The sequence below is a fragment of the Mustela nivalis genome (assembly GCF_964662115.1).
Source record: "Mustela nivalis genome assembly, chromosome: 16".
NCBI classification, from domain to species: domain Eukaryota; kingdom Metazoa; phylum Chordata; class Mammalia; order Carnivora; family Mustelidae; genus Mustela; species Mustela nivalis.
The window spans coordinates 45,827,790-45,848,361 of NC_139035.1; the positions used below are offsets into that span (position 1 = coordinate 45,827,790).

Sequence of the window (20,572 nt, forward strand, 5' to 3'; positions counted from 1 at the left end):
CAAAATGATGACTCTCAAATTATGTATAACTTCACTTGAAACAATAAAGAAGACTTCTGTCAGTTACCAGATCTATTCACAAAATCCAGCTTTTGCCTAGCCCATGGATAAAGAAGAAATCAAAGGAGAAAACATGAAGTATATATATTTTCATAATTTTATTTTATTTCAAAATTCCATTTCATAATTTTATTCCTTCTCTTGGGGTACCTAGTAGACTGGATATGGGATACTTGGAATATTAAACACTGAGGATATGGAATTAAAAGTATATACTCTTTTTTTTCTTTTATTTATTTTCAGCATAACAGTATTCATTATTTTTGCACCACTCCCAGTGCTCCATGCAATCCGTGCCCTCTCTAATACCCATCACCTGGTTCCCCCAACCGCCCACCACTTCAAACCCCTCAGATTGTTTTTCAGAGTCCATAGTCTCTCATGGTTCACCTCCCCTTCCAATTTCCCCCAACTCCCTTCTCAAAAAAAGACATTAAAAGAGCATCAGTGTGCTTTGGTCAGTTGAGCATCTGACTCTTAATGCTCAGCCCAGGTCTTGACCTCAGGGCTGTGAGTTCAAGCCCTGTGTTGAGCTCCATGCTGGGCATAGAGCCTAGTTAATAAATAAATAAATAGAAATAAATAAACAAATAATAGATAAATAGACATTACGTTCTTTGAATTGAATAAAAAGAAAAACATTTTAAATAAAATTTTGTGAGATGATACTGAAGTAGTGCTGAGAGGGAATTTTACCATTGTATAGCTGTAATAGAAAACAATAGACTGCATATCAACTCATTGTTTCTGCTTTAAGATATAAAAAGGCAAAAAGACCCAACATCCATATAAATTTGAAAATACAGACTATTATTAGGGAGACGATAGAAGAGGTTTTTTTTTATTATTCTCTATTTGATTTATTTGTGCTCTAATCTTTATTATTGCTTCCCTTCTAACTTCGGATTTGGTTTGTTTTTCTAGTTCCTTGAGGTATAAAGTTAGGTTGTTTATATAAGATTTTCTATTTCAAAGTAGGCATTTGTCACTAAAAATTTCCCTCTTCCCACTGCTTTTGCAGCATCTCTAAATTTTGTTATATTGTGCTTTTGTTTTCATTTGTCTCGAGATTTTTTTTGTACTTTTCTATTTTTTTAAAATTTATTTTCAGCATAACAGTATTCATTGTTTTTGCACGACACCCAGTGCTCCATGCAATCCATGCCCTCTCCAATACCCACCACCTGGTTCCCCCAACCTCCCACCCCCCGCCCCTTCAAAACCCTCAGATTGTTTTTCAGAGTCCATAGTCTCTCATGTCTCAAGATATTTAAAAAAAAAAATTCTCTTGCTCTCTCTTCTTTGATTCCATTGTTGTTTGAGAGTGTGCTGTTTTCTTTCTACTTATCTGTGAATTTTCCTATTCTTTTTGCTGTTACAGATTTCTAGTTTTACTCCACTGTGGTTGAAAAAGATACTGTATAGAATCTTTTACGTGCAGTTGAGGAGAATGTACTCTTCCACTGTTGGGTGGAAAATTTCCTATATATCTATTAGGTCCATTTTGTTTATATTGTTGTTCAAATCTAGGGCTTCTTTCTTGAATTTCTGTCTGGGTGTGCTATCCATTATTCAAAGTAGGGTATTGAAGTCTCCTAATATTATTGTATTGCTGCCAATTTTTCTTCTTTAGATCTGTCAATATTTGCTTTATATGTTTAAAAGTTCCAATGTTGGATCCTCATATGTTGAGAATTGCTACATCTTCCTTTTGAATTGACTCCTTATTATTACACAATGACCTTCTTTGTTTCGAGAGACAGTTTTAGACATAGTCAATTTTTTTCCGATAGAAGTGTAGCTCCTCCAATACCTTTGGTTGCCATTCACATGAAATATCTTTTTCCATTCCTTCACTTTTAGCCTATTGTGTCTTTAAATCAAAATACTTATTTATTTTACTCATTCAAGTACTATATTCCTTTTAATAGGTAAGTTTAATCCATTTACATTTAAAGCAATTATTGATTGGTGAACACTCATTCCTTACATTTGGATAATTGTCTTCTCTTTTGTGATTGTTTTTCAATCTCTTCCATTCTTGATGACTTCCTTTATTATTTGATTATGTTTTATAGTTATTCACTTTGATTCTTATCTTTGTACATTTATTAGTTTTTTTAATGGTTTTCTTCCTACTTAATGAAGTATAATTGACAAAATTGTATATATAAAGTGTACAATGAGATGACTTGGTACACCTATGGAAATTATTTTCAAAATTGATTATTCACCTCATAATTACTTTTTTTTTTTACATGGAATGCTTAAGATTGACTCTCTTATGGGGCACCTGGGTGGCTCAGTGATTAAGTGTCTCCTCTTAGCTCAGATCATGATCCCAGGGTTCTGGGATCGAGCCCTGCATCAGGCTCTCTGCTCCATGGGAAGCCTGCTTCTCCCTCACCCACTCCCCCTGCTGTGTTCCCTCTCTCACTGTGTCTCTCTCTGTCAAATAAATAAATAAAAATCTTAAAAAAAATATTGACTCTCTTAGCAAATTGCAGATATACAATACATTACTACCTACTATATTCATCATGCTGTACATTAGATCTTCAGAATTTTTCATCTTATAACTGAAGGCTTAAGCCCATGGACCATCATCTTTTCACCCCCCCATTTGCAAGCCACTGATAATTACCATCCTACTCTCTGCTTCAATGAGTTTGACCTTTTCTATTTTTCTCTCTCTTTTTGATTTTATATACAAATTAAATCATGAAATATTTGTCTGTCTAGGACTGTCTGTCTTATCGCATCTAACATAATATCATCTAGGTTCAATCATGTTGAAGTAAATAACAAAATTTTCTTTTTTCTCATGGTTGAATAATATTCCATTGTGTGTATATATATATATACATATATATATATATTGCATCACCTTATCCATTCACCCATCAATGGACAGAAGCAGGTTGTTTCCATATATTGTCTATTGTGAATAAAGTTATAATGAACATAAGGGTGCAGATATTTCTTCAAGATATTGATTTCATTTCCTTTAGATATATCCCAGAAATGGGATTGCTATGTCTTATGATAGTTTCATTAACTTTCTGAGAGCTTCCATATTGTTTTCCATATGCATATCACAAATTACATTTATATCCAAATATACAAGGGTGCCTTTTACTCCACACTGTCACCAACACTTGTTATCTCTTGTCTTTTGGATAAAAGCCATTTTAACAGGTGTGAGGTGATATTTCATTGTGGTTTTGATTTGAATGTCTGATGTTTAGTGATTCTGAATATCAACTGAGAATTTGCATGTATTCATCAAAAAGGTATTCTAAGTTCTGAAGAGAAAACTATAATTTAAAAAAGAGACAAGTTACCTGTTCTCAGGTATTTCCATTCTCTTCAGGAAGTTTGTTATTAAATAAGTAATTAAAGAGATGTATGATTTGCATTACAGTAGATAAATTCTATTTAGAAAAATAAAATACAGCAAGGTGATACAAATTTGAGTGGGAACATTCCAAATATAGTGGAATAGGATGGACCAGAACAACATTCCTAATGCAAATTGGAAAAACAACAAACTCGTGTGTGTGTGTGTGTGTGTGTGTGTGTGTATGCGTGTGTACGTTGAAAGGAACTAGATGTTCTGAGAAAAAAATAAAAAAGGATTAAATGACCTAAACCAAAGAGAGAGAAGGGCCTGTTTCATGCAAACATATTGTTTTTCATCATTTATTACCTGGTTGTGTTTGCCAACTCTGGATATGGATTGAAGATAAGGCTTTGCCTAAATGTGTGACTGTGATGAGAAAAAGAAAAACTAGGCAAATTTTGGAGGAATGTCTAACATGAAAAGTTCTGAAACCCTGCAGAATAAGCATGCTTTCCTGGAGCCTAAGTAGTTTCTTACGAGTGGAGTAACAAATAGCATGGAGGACAAGGGGAGATGGAAAGGAGAAAGGAGTTGAGGTAAATTGGAAGGGAAGGTGAACCATGAGAGACTATGGACTCTGAAAAACAATCTGAGGGTTTTGAAGGGGCAAGGGGTGGGAGGTTGGGGGAACCAGGTGGTGGGTATTGGAGAGGGCACAGACTGCATGGAGCACTGGGTGTGGTGCAAAAATAATGAATACTGTTATGCTGAAAATTAAAAAAAAAAAAAAGAGTGGAGTGGAAGTTCCTATAGTCTCATAAAGAAAGTCCTAATAAGAGAAGACTCTTGTTTCAAATACACAACTGTATTGCCATCAAGACAGTTGCTACCTTTGAAAGTCACTCAGAATGAGACTTAGAAGCAGAGGTCAAAACGTCAGAAAAGCAGGATGAATCTCTCAGAGTGCTTGGGATAGGGGAAGAGAGACCAACCAGGTTCTTGATAAAAAGCCAAGAAGGTCTCTACCTTGAAACTTTTGAAACTAGTAGTGGACTAACTCAAAATAGAAGTGCAAACCAGACCCATCAGAGTTCGCTTCTTGGCTAAATCAAGAAAGAGAAAACACCTGTCAATGGGAGGTAAACAATATAAACATTATCAGTACATTTATTTCATATGAAATGTATGGTTTTGGGTAAAAAATTAAAAGACAAACAGAGAAGCAAAAAAAATGATAAAAAATGAAACAAAATAAATGGCTCATAGAAGAAGACACTCAAAACCAGATGTTGAAATTAGTGTCAAGTTCTATAGCTATTATGTATGTTAAAGGAAAATAATAAAGTGATAAAAAAGATAAAGATATTTCAAAGAGAAATGATGCTTTAAAAATAATCATGTGTTATACTAAAAATACAAAATTGATGAAAACCCTCAACAAAGTAGGGACACAGGGAATGTATCACAACATCATAAGTCTGAATACGAAAAAGCCACAGCTAATATAATTCTCAATGGGGAAAAACTGAGAGCTTTTCCTCTACCAGCAGGAACAAGACAGCAATGTCCATTCTCCACCATTGTTATTCAACATAGTACGAGTCATAGATTTCAGCAATCAGACAACAAAAAGAAATAAAATTTCCTATTCAAATTGGGAAGGAAGAAGTAAAACTTTCACTATTTGCTAGAAATAGTGTATCACTAGAAATGATACATGATTCAGTGAAGTTGTAGCATACAAAGTCAACATAAGGAAATTTCTTGCATTTCAATACACCCATAATGAAGTAGCAGAAAGAGAAATCAAAGAATTGATCCCATTTATAATTTCACCAAAACCCATCTATACCTGAGAATAAACCTAACCAAAGAGGTAAAATATCTGTACTCTGAAAACTATAGAATGCTGGGACATCTGGGTGGCTCAGTTGGTTAAGTAGCTGCCTTCAGCCCAGGTCATGATCCCAGCATCCTGGGATCGAGTCCCACACCAGGCTTCTTGCTCAGCAGGGAACCTGTTTCTCCCTCTGCCTCTGCCTGCCATTCTCTCTGCCTGTGCTCACTCTCTCTCTCTCTGACAAATAAATAAAATCTTTAAAAACAAACGAACAAGCAAACAAACAAACAAAAAAACTATAGAATGCTAATGAAAGAACCTAAAGATGACACAAAAAATTGGAAAAACAATCCATGCCCATGGATCAGAAAAACAAATACTGCTAAGATGTCTATACTACCCAAAGCAATCTACACATTTAAAGAAATCCCTATCAAAATACCACCAGCATTTGTCACAGAGCTTGAACAACCTACTTAAAATTTGCATGGAACCACAAAAGACACCCCCCCCCAATTCCCCACAAAGCCAAAGGAATGTTGAAAAAGCAAAGCAAAGCTGGAGATGTCATGATTCTGGACTCCAAGCTGTATTACAAACCTGTAGTCATCCAAACAGGTTAGTACTGGTACAAAAAACAGATACATAGATCAACCAATGGAACAAAATAAAACCCAGAAATGGACCCACAAATGTAAGGTCAACTAAATTTTGACAAAGCAGAAAAGAATATCCAATGGATAAAAGATAGTCTAGCCAACAAATGGTGTTGGGAACACTGGGGACAGCCGCATGCAAAAGAGTGAAATTGGACCACTTTCTTACACCATACACAAAAGAAAATTCAAAATGGATGAAAGACGTAAATGTGAGACAGGAACATCCAAAATCCTAGAGAACTCAGGCTGCAAATTCTTCCTAGACACATCTCTAGAAGCAAGGGAAACAAAAGAAAAAAATAAAATATTGGGCTTTATAAGATAAAAAACTTCTGCACAGTGAAGGAAACAATCAACAGAACTAAAAGGCAATCTTCAGAATGGGAAAAGATACTTGCCAATAAAATCTCTGATAATGGGTTACTATCCAAAATATTTAAAGAGCTAATCAAATTCAACATCCAAGGAACACATAATCCAATCAAGAAATGGGCAGAAGGGGTGCCTGGGTCGCTCAGTGGGTTAAGCCTCTGCCTTAGGCTCAGGTCATGATCTTGGGGTCCTGGGATCGAGTCCCTCATCAGGCTCTCTGCTCAGCAGGGAGCCGGCTTCCTCCTCCTCTCTCTCTCTCTCTCTCGCTCTCGCTCTCTCTGCCTGCCTCTCTGCCTATTTGTGATCTCTGTCTGTCAAATAAATTTTAAAAAATGGGCAGAAGACTTATGAATGAAATTGAAGAAGACAAAAAGATGGAAGACCATTCCATGCTCTTGGATGGGAAGAATAAACATTTTAAAATGTCTTATTGCCTAGAGCAATCTATACTTTTAATGCCATTCTGGTCAAAATTCCACCAGTATTTTTCAAAGAGCGGGAGCAAATAATCCTAAAATTTGTGAGGAATCAGAAGAGACCCTGAAAGGCTAAGGAAATGTTGAAAAACAAAAATAAAACTGGGGGCATCACACTACCAGATTTCAAGCTTTACTACAAAGCTGTGATCACCAAGACAGCATGGTAATGGCATAAAAACAGACACACAGACCAGTAGAACAGAGTAGAGAGCCCAGATATGGACCCTCATCTCTATGGTCAATTAATCTTTGACAAAACAGGAAAAAATATACAGTGGAAAAAAGACAGTCTCTTCAATAAATGGTGCTGGGAAAACTGGACAGGTATATGTAGAAGGATGAAACTCAATCATTCTCTTACACTGTACACAAAGATAAACTCAAAATGGATAAAAGACCTCAACGTGAGACAGGAATCCATCAGAACCCTAGAGGAGAATATAGGCAGTAACCTCTTCGATATCAGCCACAGCAACTTCTTTCAAGATATGTCTCCAAAGGCAAAGGAAACAAAAGCGAAGATGAACTTTTGTGACTTCATCAAGATCAAAAGCTTCTGCACAGCAAAGGAAACAGTCAACAAAACAAAGAGGCAACCCATGGAATGGGAGAAGATATTTGCAAATGACAGTATAGTCAAAAGGTTGATATCAGGATCTATAAAGAACTCCTCAAACTCAACACACACAAAATGGACAATCATATCAAAAAATGGGCAGAAGATATGAACACTTTTCCAATGAAGACATTCAAGTGGCTATCAGACACATAAAAAAATGTTCATCATCACTAGCCATCAGAGAGATTCAAATTAAAACCACATTGAGATACCACCTTACACCAGTTAAAATGGCCAAAATTAGCAAGACAGGAAATAACATGTGTTGGGGGGGATGTGGAGAAAGGGGAACCCTCTTCCACTGTTTGTGGGAATGCAAGTTGGTGCAGCCTCTTTGGAGAACAGTGTGGAGATTCCTCAAGAAATTAAAAATAGAACTTCCCTATGACCCTGCCATTGCACTCCTGGGTATTTACCCCAAAGATACAGATGTAGTGAAAAGAAGGGCCATCTGTACCCCAATGTTTATAGCAGCAATGGCCATGGTGGCCAAACTGTGGAAAGAACCAAGATGCCCTTCAACAGATGAATGGATAAGGAAGATGTGGTCCATATACACTATGGAGTATTATGCCTCCATCAGAAAGAATGAATACCCAACTTTTGTAGCAACATGAATGAGACTGGAAGAGATTATGCAGAGTGAAATAAGTCAAGCAGAGAGAGTCAATTATCATATGGTTTCACTTATTTGTGGAACATAACAAATAGCATGGAGGACAAGGGGAGATGGAGAGGAAAAGGTAAATTGAGGGAAATTGGAAGGGGAGGTGAACCTTTAGAGACTATGAACTCTGAAAAACAATCTAAGGATTTTGAAGGGGGGGCGGGTGGGAGGTTGGGGAAACCAGGTGCTAGGTATTATGGAGGGCAGAGATTGCATGGAGCACTGGGTGTGGTGCAAAAACAATGAATACTGTTACTCTGAAAAATAAATAAATTTTTTAAAATGGGCAGAAGACATGAATAAACATTTTTCCAAAGAAGACATACTGATAGCTACCAGACACTTAAAAAAATGATCAACATCACTTGTCATCAGGGAAATACAAATCAAAACCACTATGAGATATCACCTCACACCTGTTGGAATAGCAAAAATTAACAACACAGGAAACAACAGTGTTGGAGAGGGTGTGGAGAAAGGGGAACCCTCTTACACTGTTGGTGGGAATGCAAGCTGGTGCAGCCACTGTGGATAACAGTATGGAGGTTCCTCAAGACATTAAAAATGGAACTTCCCTACAACCCAGCAACTGCACTACAGGTTATTTATGCCCCAAATACAGATGTAGTGAAAAAAGGGACACCTGTACCCCAATGTTCATAGCAGCAATGTCCACAATAGCCAACCTGCACCCCAATGTTCATAGCAGCAATGTCCACAATAGCCAAACTGTGGAAGGAGCAGAGATGTCCTTCAACCTATGAGTGGATGAAAAAGATATGGTTTATATATGCATGGAATATTACTCAGCCATCAGAAAGGATGGATACCCACCATTTCCATAGACATAGATGTAACTGCAGGGTATCACCTGCAGGAAGTAAATAAGTGAAAATAAGTAAAAGTGAAGTAAGTAAATCAGAGAAAGACAATTATCTTATAGTTTCATTCATTTATGGAACATTAGGAATAGCGCAGAGGAACATAGCAGAAGTGAAGGAAAACTGAATGGGAGTCAGAGAGGGAAACAAACCATGAGAGGCTCTTGACTTTGGAAAACAAATTGGGGGTTACATAAGGCAGGTGGGGGGGGATGGGGTAACTGGGTGATGGGCATTAAGGAAGACATGTGATGTGATGATCATTGGCTGGTATTTGCAACTGATGAATCATTGAACACTAATGATGTACTATAGTTTGGCTAATTGAATTTAAATAAAAAATAAAAAAGCAAAATTCAATGAATCTTATCACCATACATATTTATTTTTACTTTAATTGCTAAACTCCTTTCTTTACTTGGTTTTATGACAATCATTTAACAGTCCATTCTAGAATTTCTTTTTAAAAGGCAAGGGGCAAATAATCAACTGAGCTGGAACCCATCATGGAACATATTCATTATGAAAATGTTTATCATTTGATTCAAGCTCCATATAAAATTGTACTTTTGTGTATTAAATTAACACCTGTGTTGGATTTAATATATAGTCATTTTTCCTTGCAGTTTTAGCAAATTTTTCGCACATTTATATTAGGGAAATTTTAAGAAAAGATTCCACAGTATAATTTTGATTGTTTAGAATTTAAGCAAACATACTTTTATCCACTAAATAGTGGTGATGGCCTAACATAAAACAACACAGATCCCAACTTCCCTCATTTCTACCCCCCGACCAAAAGCCAGATTCTTTTGGTAGTTGTTAGTTTTAAGTTTAGTGTTCATGTTTTCATAGGAAAATTTTATGCTTCGTTACAGGCTAATATGTGTGCTTTTCAGTTTAGAAATTCAGATCCACCTCATGGCATAAAGATTACTGAAAAAATAAATTAGTTAATTCAAATATGATGCTATATTGTGCATACAGAAATATTTTTCATTAGTATATTAACATTTTGATAGAATTATTACCTATCCTACTAAGTTAATACAAGGGAAGAGTAATAAAGTTTTTTTATCAATTAATTTACTCAATTTAAATTATTATTATTTTTTAAAGGATTTATTTATTTGATAGAGAAAGCAAAGGAGCACAGGCTTGCATGGGGTGGGGAGGAGGTGGGATGGGGAAGGGGGAAGGGCTGAGGAAGTGAAGGACAGAGTGTTAACCTGACTTTATGCTGAGCTCTGAACTCCACAGAGGGCTTGATCTCAGGACCCTGAGATGATGACCTGAATCCAAACCAACAGCGAGGCGCTTAATGGGCTGTGCCATTCAGGTTCCTCTTAATTATTTTTTAAAAAGTAACTAATTTAACAAAGGAATAATCCAACCACAAAACAGCAATCAATACACAGACACATATACATGGGGTCAGCCCATTAGCTAGCCTGAGGTAAATGCATTCCCTCTTGGTTGTATTTCACGATAATTCTTGATTTTTCAATTTTATTAATTTCAACTTTGTCTGCTTTTAGCAACCAGATATAAAAGACAGGGACATATCTCTTTGATGTCGTCTTCCTACCACCTTCTCATGGTATTTACTGTTATGTATGTTTACTACAGAGGAAGAGTTCTATTGATTAGTCTTTTTACTTCAAGTAATTCGTAAGAATTTCCACGAATTTTAAATGGCAGCTCTTGACTGTAAGAAAATGGTATCAACACCCCCTATTTGTCCTAACCTATTTGTCCATCCTTCTACTGCCATCTCCAGAATCTCAGCTCTGATTATGATCCTTTGCCACCTTGACTGGGAAACAGCCTGCTAACCAGTCTCCAAGCCTCCATCCTCCCATTCTCCACAGGGCTACACAGGAGTTACTGCAAAATTGGTCACACCGCTCCTGTGTTTAAAATTCTTCGGTGACTTCCCCTTTAACATGTAAGACATTCCAAACTTCTTACTCTGCCCTGGGAACCCCCTATTTGGCTCTTGCCATTCTCTCTGGGATCATCTTGTTTCCTCTACCACATATTCATTGTGTCAAATTCTCCCTGGTTTTTTCATGTTTTGTCCAGCATCTCAAATGTATTTTTTTCCTTTAGGTCTTTTGGTTGTTTTCTCTCTTGCAACACGTGCACTGGAGACTTTTGGTGGTTGCCTTTGTCTCATCTTTCAGGTTCTGCTCAAATATTATTTCCTCAAAGTGACCCACTTCAGACCAGCCCAGCTAAAGGCTTTTACCCCACTACCCCGTCTCTGTTGTTTTCCCTCAGCCCCTACTTTACTTCCTTCCCAACATAGTTCACGATTCATAATTATTATTCACAATCTTTTTACAAGGATTTCATCTATCCTGCCAACAGAATGTAAGCTTCCTGAGAAGAATGACCATCTCCATCCTGTTTTATAGAAGGAATGATTCTTAGTAATACTCAGATCCTCTAACCTCAAATTCACCTCCTGTCTGCTTTGGTTCTAATCTTAAGCACGCTGAGCATTATCAGCTCATGTCATAACAAAATATTTCAATGATTCACTATCTTGTGTTCTAACAGGAATTAGGCATATCTTACAAAACATGACTTTTATTTGTCTGAATTGACCAAAAAAAGGAAAGTTTACTTAAACTACTTTCTCAAAAAATTTTTTTAATTAGACAAAAAGAGTAATTTCAGCCCTTGCAGTCAAATTATTGGCATGAATTTACAGTTACTACTATTGTTTAAATTAAGTTGGCAGCTTTAAGTAGGTAACATAAACGTATTTCAAAGGCATACAGACATTTTCAGGGAGGGCTTAGCTGATGACTCTATTTTTTCTTTTCTTGAAAAATATCTCTATTCTCAAGTTCTAAGTTAATGAATGAACTAAACTTTCTATTGTCTTACATACTATTTAAGTTTAAACAACAAATATTTCAACTTACATGTTTATGTAGTCACTTAAATTTGTAAAAAAAAAAATTATAAAACTATCTGGTGAACATTTTATTCTCTTGGCCTGATTTTGTAATTTAAAATTATTCTCCCCTTAAATAAGAGTGTGAATAGTTTTTTTATTGGATAGAACTGGGATTCATTTTGCTTCTATTTGAGGGACATAGTTATAAATAATTTCTTTAAGTTAAAAACTAGTATCCTTGATAATTTAATAATCATTATTTATTTAATATTTCCAATTTCAAATTTTAAAGGGATACTATTAACATAAAACAGAGAGCTAATTACTTGGATTTTTGTTTGTTTGTTTGTTTGTTTGTTTAAAGATTTTATTTATTTATTTGACAGACAGAGATCACAAGTAGGTAGAGAAGCAGGCAGAGAGAGGAGGGAGCAGGCTCCTTGCTGAGCAGAGAGCCCGATGCGATGCGAGGGGCTTGATCCCAGAACCCTGGGATCATGACCTGAGCCGAAGGCAGAGGCTTTAACCCACTGAACCACCCAGGGGCCCCTAATTACTTGTTTTTAAATTAGTGTATCTATAAACTGTTATTTGATAAGTATTCTTAATCAAATGAAATAAATCATGATAAATTATATATTTAAGAAAATCTTAATGAGATGTGTACCAGATTGCTTTGGCAGACTTAAGTTGTTCTCTTCATACAATTACTCTGTTTTTATAAAATAATTTGGGAAAAAAAACAGGAGATTCTATCTTTCAGCTGGTCTAATTTTAAATGTATATATTAAAATATATTATTAAGAAACTAAAAATCCAATTAGAAAAAAATCAAATGGACAAAATGGAAATAACAAAAGTAGATATTTTATATAAAAATTCTTTTCCAACTTCTCATTGGTATATATGCATATTAGTTATATGTGCATATATATATGATCCAATTAGCTTTTTAAAATAAAACATATTCAAAGTATTTTGTAAATAACATGAGAATAATTAAAGGTATTTGGCCAATTAAATATATATCTATATAAAGAAAACATCAGTTGCAGTGAAGGTTTTATTTTTTGTTTTAATTTTTTAAAAGAGTTTATTTATTTATTTAGGAGGGGAGCACACTTGTGTGCACATGTGAACAGGGGTAAGGGGTTGGGGGGAGGAGCAGAGGGAGGAGAGCATCTCAGCCCCTCTATACTGAATGCAGAGCACTTATTCAGGGATTGATCTCATGACCTTGAGATCATGACCTGAACTGAAATCAAGAAGTGGTTTCTCAACTGACTGAGCCACTCAAGTGTCCACAAATGAAGTTTTAAAAATTAACTCTAGAAAAAGAGAGATCATATTGCACTATTAGGGCATTTGAAGAAATAAAATAATTTTAAAATTTGGAAGTATGATTTTACAATTTCTTCAGAAATTTTAACCATGTAAATACCATGAAGATAATTCCAGGGTTATGAAAAAAAAAATGGGAGAACAGGTACTAGGAAAAACAAGTCAGGCAGAAAACAAGTATGCAGTAATGAGGGCTGAAACAGGCTACTCTCAGGATACAGCTTGAATACATCACTGAAATCAAGTTTCGTGGAATGTGTAGTGTTTGGATCACTAAAACCTAATGCTGATTATTGTTCAAGTCAAAATGGCAGCTTTTTAAAACAGTCTATACCAACTGGTTGTTGTAAAATGGAGCTGGGTCAGAGGGTGACAGTAATTGAGGACCTTTGAAAACTCTAGCAGGAATGATTTGGCATCTGAATAATTTTCATGACAATCTTTTTTGTTGTTGTTCAAAGTATGTTTATTTTTTTTCTTTCATTTATTTATTTTCAGCATAACAGTATCATTATTTTTTCACCACACCCAGTGCTCCATGACAATCTTGAAGGATAAGTATTGAAAAAGAAAAAGAAGAAAAACAACACACACTCTACCCAGTTACACCTGCAGCACTTGTGGAAATGCCATTGATGGAAGATTTAGAAATGTGGGGGCTGATCTCAAGCCTCCATTTTTGCAGATCTACTGTTAGTCTTTTGTACACCAATTGATGTTTCTTCAGTCTTAAATGTCCTCCTTCCTATCATCCTTATCTGGTTAACCCCTATTCTACCTGCAAAACCTACCCAAGATGCCATTGTGATTTCCCTCTCTTCATTCAGGCTCTCACATATCAACCCCTCAACCCTATCCCACTCCATCCTCTCATTCCTATTTGGGTTTCTTGCCTCCTCTAAATGATCTCTCTTTTGCTTATCTCCATCACAATACCTTATATGATAAGATACATATATTAATAAAATACAATAACCATTCCTTTTGATTTCCCTACTAAAAATGGTGTTTTTGAAAATGCTGGTCATGAGGCCTGGCACTTAACAGTCACTCAAAAAATGATCATTGAATGAACAAAGAAACGAAATAAGAAAATGAATGGATGACTAGAGAATTCTCATGGAGCCTACCCATTATATCTGCAGATTATAGACAACCTCAGGAAAGAGCATAGGGATGGTAGCAAATGTAATAGATAAGACTTGGGAACAAATATTTAGTGATCTTACAGCTCTATGGCATAAACTCAAGAAACTCTGATATCTGCAATTCCATTGTATGTCTTGTCCACATGTCTTAAATTTTAACTTATAATTCTGAAGTCAGGAATGATTTTAGTTTAGTTCAAAAAATAAAAACTTTTGAGAGTCTATGAAGTGAACATTTCAGTAACCACTTTTCTGTCTATTACATTTTTGGTCAACAAGGTTTGAGAAACTTGGTGCGCTGAGTTAAAATGTCAAAGCAAATAGCAGTGCTCTGTAAAATCTTTTTACCCTTTTCCTTCTGTTATTTTTGTGATTTTTTTTCTGTTCTATTACATTAATTTCTCTGAGCCATTTTTATAATGTTTCCTTATAATATTCGGCTGGATTGTAACACTTCCTCTCATCTCCAATTACTTCATGTCCTTTTTATGCGCCATATTCTGGAACCAGTTAAAGTTGTTAAATGGGTAAAGTGAGCACAGGAGAGATGGGTTTGCAAGAATCTCACAGGTCTGGGCAGGTGTGGGATGGTGTGTGGGGTGAGGAGGCGGAGGCATTGCTGGGAAGAAGGTAAAGTGCAAAAGCTGTCCTACAATCAGGGACTGAGCAAAGAAAAGTGGATCGATTTAGACTTTGGCTCAAGCCCTAGCAATCAAAGGTCGAAAATGAAGACTTTTACTAATTCGTTGTCATTTGGGAACTTACTTCTGGCTAAGAATAATTTCAGTGATACTCAATAATTCAGTTGTAGTTGAACATTACGTGCAGGCGGAAGAGTAGCATGCGCGTTCTCTAGACATGTGTACGTTAAAGTAAGGTTTGCTTCGGCTGACCTCCCCCTCTCATGACATTCTGGGGCATCTGCTCTGACCCTTCTCATGGGGCTCTCCTGCTCGGATCTCCCCTCCTCAGGAATACCCCACGTGCCAGACTTGCTTAGTCCAGTTCTTCACCCTCATCTTCTCTTTCTACCTTTCCTCACTGAAATGCTCCAGAGAACTTACCAACTTTGATAATTCACAGTGAACTTCAGTGAGTAATACTAGCTTTCACTCTTCTAAAGTATTTGTTCAGAGTATTTGTCATTCCACATAAACTTCAGGTTTTTTCAATCTGGTGATCTCATATTTTTGAAGAAGAGAGAATATTGAAGGCAGTTGGGTCAATACACAACTTTAAATCACATCATAAAGGTAAACACCACACAACTATCTCTGAAAAGGGGGGGGTTTGGTGAAGGGAGAAGGAGAAAATTTATTATGATATTGGAATGGAAACACAGAATTTGGATTAAAAACCTCTACCTCAAGTTGTCTGGCTTCAATAACAATGTATTACATTCACATATAACCTCATAAAAGAAGATAGTTTAGAATTAATTCTTATGATTTATAACGTCAATTATTTTTTCCTTTTTAGGATTAACTCAAATTTGAAACCATATATAAAGTTCCTTTTCCTCCTCTACTGATTGAAGAGAATCATCTAGCTTTGATCTCTATTCTAAGTCCTAAATTAAAGAACTTTTTTGCCCTTTAAACTTCCAGAATTAGATACCACATATATCTCTCCACAAAAAATAGCCTGTGTATACATGGACATGTTTCAATGGGCTTTAATTTCTTCATATTTATCAGTCAGGAATTTCTGGGCTGTGGCTAATTTCAAAGAGTATGTGGTATGTTTAAGGGCCTGTTATTCTCAACTCTGCCCTGTAAATCTGACCAGATTCTTAGCAGCCTATGGGGACTCCTGCAAACATGATGTTTTATAAGGAAGCAATTATACAAATGGCAATGGGAATGCAGAGAGTCTATCACATTAAAAAGGTACTAGTTGGTCTCTGAGAAACTTGGGCCAATAAATTCTTGCTATTGTCTGTTATTCCTCTTTACTGGTGAGTAGCATTTTTTGAGGAATGTTCAGTTTTAAACAGACCAGAGGCTATTTATGAAAGCTAAAATGCCAAGCTCCTTTGAAGAAAGCAGGTTGTGATAGTATTCAGGCCAGTATTCAACTAGAAGAAACCTATATGATAGTTAAACACATTTTGATGAAATACAAAATACAGATAAAATGAGTCAGCTAGAATCAATTATGTAAGTAAGGAGTTTAAATCTCTATGATTTAATTTTTATTACATATTTCACAGATTTAATTCCTATTCTACTTTGTAACCTCTTAAACCGTTTAATTAAACTTGGCCTCAATTCTTGAGTTTTAAACATGAACTACAAATAAAACACATCTTACTTATGTGACAAATGATATCTACATAAAGCCTCAGCAAAAAATATGTAAATTTTGAGACACTGAAAGTATTCCTTTTAAAGAAAAGACAAAAAACACTTAGGTAAAGAAATAGAGGTTTGTGGGGTTCCTGGGTGGCTCAGTTGGTTAAGTAAGCATCTTCCTTTGGCTCAGGTTATGATCCCAAGGTCCTGGGACTGAGTCCCACATTGGGCTCCTACTTAGTAGGGAGTCTGCTTCTCCCTCTCCCTCTGTCTGTTGGTCCCCCTGCTTGTGCTCTCTTTCTCTGTCAAGTAAATAAATAAAATCTTTTAAAAAAAGAAAAAGATATTTGGTATTGTTGGTAACTATAACAGGGTTCTGGAAGTCTTTGCCAATACAATATTTTACTTTTGAGTACTAACTGTAAAATTTATGTGTGCAGAGGAACGATGGAATACCTAGTTTAAAAGGTGACTAGATTTGAGGTTTCCAAGGTAAAAATCAAGCAGTAGTATATTAGAGTGCAAAACTGAAAAAAAGGCTCTACCCTAGATAAAAATTAAATACATTTGAATAAACCTTACAAAAATGACTAAAGGATATAATTAAAGCGATATCGACCTTTATTTTCTAGATTGAAAGACGCTCAGGGAGAGAGATTTTCTGTTATTTGCTAATGTTTCTTAATGCTTAGAGGCTGACATGAAGTAAGGGTTCAGTCAAAACTTGTTGACTTAGTGAAAAGTTTCGGAAATTGATGAATGATAGGTAACTAATTTGGTTTAAAAATGTCAGTCAAATATTATCACATAACTTAGTTACCTATCACTAATTAGAAACCAAATTTCTTCCAAAGAAACTTTTAAATCTATTGAGAAGGAGGGTTAGAATTAGATTTAATTATAAATCTGGCAATTGTCTTATGATACCAGAAAAAAAACTTTCTACATTCGTATTCACTACTCCTAAAGACTGATCTAGAATATATCTCAAATATACCACAGGAAGAAACCCCTTTGAATAACTCAGTGTTACACACATTGCATGTTCAAGTTTTTCAAATTTATGTGATATTTTCATTCTAATGATACAAGTAATGCCTCCTTGTCTGCAAGACTTCTAAGGCTGTGGCAATATCAATTGTAAATGATACATGGATTTTTCTTTAGAGAGAGTTAACAATCTCTGAAATAAATCCCATCATTGGATGATTTGACGGCTTCTATTGTCTAATTTCTGTTCTGGTTCTATATATGTTCATATACTTCTTAATACCTTCACACAAAACATTTTGGTGAAAATTCGAAGCAGAAAAAATTATGATAATTTCAATGGAAATTATTATGATAATTACAGTTTCCAAAATGTTTATTAAAACAGTTTTTGAGGGGTACCTGGGTGGTTCAGATGGTTAAGTGTCTGCCTTTGGCTTAGGTCATGACCTTCAGGTCCCCGGATGAAGCCCCAGGGTGTGTGTGTGGGGTGGGGTAGGGTGGAGTTCCAGCTCAGCAGAGCTTCTGCTTCTCCCTCTCCCTCTGCCTCTTCCCCTGCTTGTCCTCGCTCTGCCTCTCTGTTTCTCTCTCACAAATGAATAAATAAAATCTTAAGAAAATCAAAAATTATGATAAATAATCATATCATTTAAATAAGCTACTTACAATTTTTTAAACTTAGTAATGTCAAAAGCCACTCACACACATGAAGCTAGAGAACAGTAATTAAATCACATTTTCTAGACCAAATTCCTATTATCACAGTGAAAATCATATTAGCAAATATTTTATAATATAGGAAAAAGTTTTCCTTCTTCTACCCTTACCTTCTGAAACACAAACAGCCCACAATATAAGCCAAATGATCTCCCCTGGAAATCTCATTCTGAGGATCTTTGAGGGGTACATTTAATAGCTGAGAGTGCTCACACGATGTCAAGTTCTCTTCCTCTACGAAATGTGATTAGCGCAGGAAAGCACTTGCTCAAAAGGAAACTGAAACACAACTCGGGAATTAAAGGGAGTACCAGATGCTCCGCCCCTCAGAAATTTTGCAAGGTAGAAGAAAAAAATTAACCCCAAACCCCACTAGTGTCAGAGTTTGAATCTGATTCTTCCAGCATTCCCACTGAATGTTAATGCTGTGGCCTGCTTTTCTTTTTTCTTTTAATTTATTTTTTATTTATTTTCAGCATAACAGTATTCATTATTTTTGCACCACACCCAGTGCTCCATGCAATCCGTGCCCTCTATAATACCCACCACCTGGTACCCCGACCTCCCACCCCCCGCCCCTTCAAAACTCTCAGATTGTTTTTCAGAGTCCATAGTCTCATGGTTCACCTCGCCTTCCAATTTCCCCAACTCCCTTCTCCTCTCTATCGCCCCATGTCCTCCATGCCATAGTTATGCTCCACAACTAAGTGAAACCATATGATAATTGACTCTCTCTGCTTGACTTATTTTACTCAGCATAATCTCTTCCAGTCCCGTCCATGTTGCGTATTCGTCCTTTCTGATGGAGGCAAAATATTCCACAGCATATAAGCACCTCATTTGTTTCATTAACCCAGGCATGTTCTCTGCTGGAACACATTCAAGTTTTTGGAATGTGCAAAGCAGTAACTGCTGATATCCTCTGGATTTCATAAACCCTCAAAAGATAAAAGAATAGAAACTCTTGGTGGGGGGATGGGTGAGCCTGGTGGTGGGTAGTAAGGAGGGCCCCTATTGCATGGAGCACGGGTGTGGTGCATAAACAATGAATCTTGGACACTGAAAAAATAAAATAATATTGAAAAAAATCATTTACAAAACCGGAGTGAGTCAATGCTTTCAAAACAAGACCCAGACCAGTGTGAGCAAACTTTGCCTAGAATGTAGTGCTGGCCTGCTTTTCCCACAATCCAGGAAATTATTCCTTTTGGGGTTTCTTAAATATGTGTGTGAAGCAACAGGATCACTCTCCTTGGTCATAACTGCATTTAATAATTCAAAAATCAAGAAATTTGAACACTGAGTTTTTAAACCTTTTATTGAAACAGAATATGCATAAGGAGCATATAAACAAGTGGGTTGATGAATATTGAGATGGTTGAGATAAAGACAGCTCTGTATGAATTATGCTTGATTCATTTTTCCAAATATATTCATAAAAAGTCCAACTGACAAAGGTAGCCTGCTTTTGAACTGGAAGTTTTTCAGAGGGTTTAAATCACAAAGTCATGCTGAGTCACTGGTATGTCTAAGAGAAAACAATTCTGGGTCATTAAGACCCCTTGCATGTTCATTGTTCTAGCTATAGGAGAACATTTCCTTGTAAAGGTCATAGGATATGCATTTGCAATGAAAAAATAAAAGAGAATGTTTGGAGGTTAAGAAGAAACGATATTTTTAAAATATTAAAAAAGAACAAATTTTCAGTTTTTTTTTTCTACTGGGTTAGCTTATTTTGTGAGCTATTTAAGGATTCTTTGCGAATCCTAGGGTACAATGACACTTTCCTCTAAAAGCATTTTTTTCTCTCTCACATTTAAGACTGCATTTGACTTCTATGTATGGTATAATGAAGGGCAACAGATACATTTTTAAAATATGGCGATCCAATTCTTCTGGCACTGTTTACTGAAAATATCATCTCTTTCCTAGGACACTGCTTTATTCTGACTTTCATCATAAATCAGACAACTGGATATGTGAGAGTCCATTTCCTTATCTCTTCTCTAGGCTTAGTGAATTCACACAGCAATATTTAAAGTCTCACTTTAATTTTTAAAATAACAAATAAAAAATAAGAAAATAAAATTTCTGAGGAAGTGTCAGTTTCTGGGAACTTGGAGATTTTCTAGTTATCTTTTAAGTTGATTTCTTATAAGGTCAAGTACTGTATGATTTCACTTCTATGAAGAATTTTTAAAATTTAACAGATGAACATAGGTGGAGAAAAGAGTGAGGAAAACCATAAAAC

At 35.8% G+C, this 20,572-nt stretch overlaps 1 protein-coding gene across 1 annotated transcript in view; it reads right to left on the bottom strand.

Moving 5' to 3' along the window:
- LOC309849507 (complement factor H-like) overlaps positions 1 to 18,604 on the bottom strand; it is a 36,893-nt gene extending 18,289 nt beyond the window's left edge. Inside the window, exon 1 of the mRNA XM_082702174.1 lies at positions 18,432 to 18,604. Coding sequence (XP_082558300.1) covers positions 18,432 to 18,513 — 82 coding nt within the window. The 5' untranslated portion in view covers positions 18,514 to 18,604. The remainder of the gene's footprint in view (positions 1 to 18,431) is intronic.
- Between the last annotated feature and the right edge of the window lie 1,968 nt (positions 18,605 to 20,572).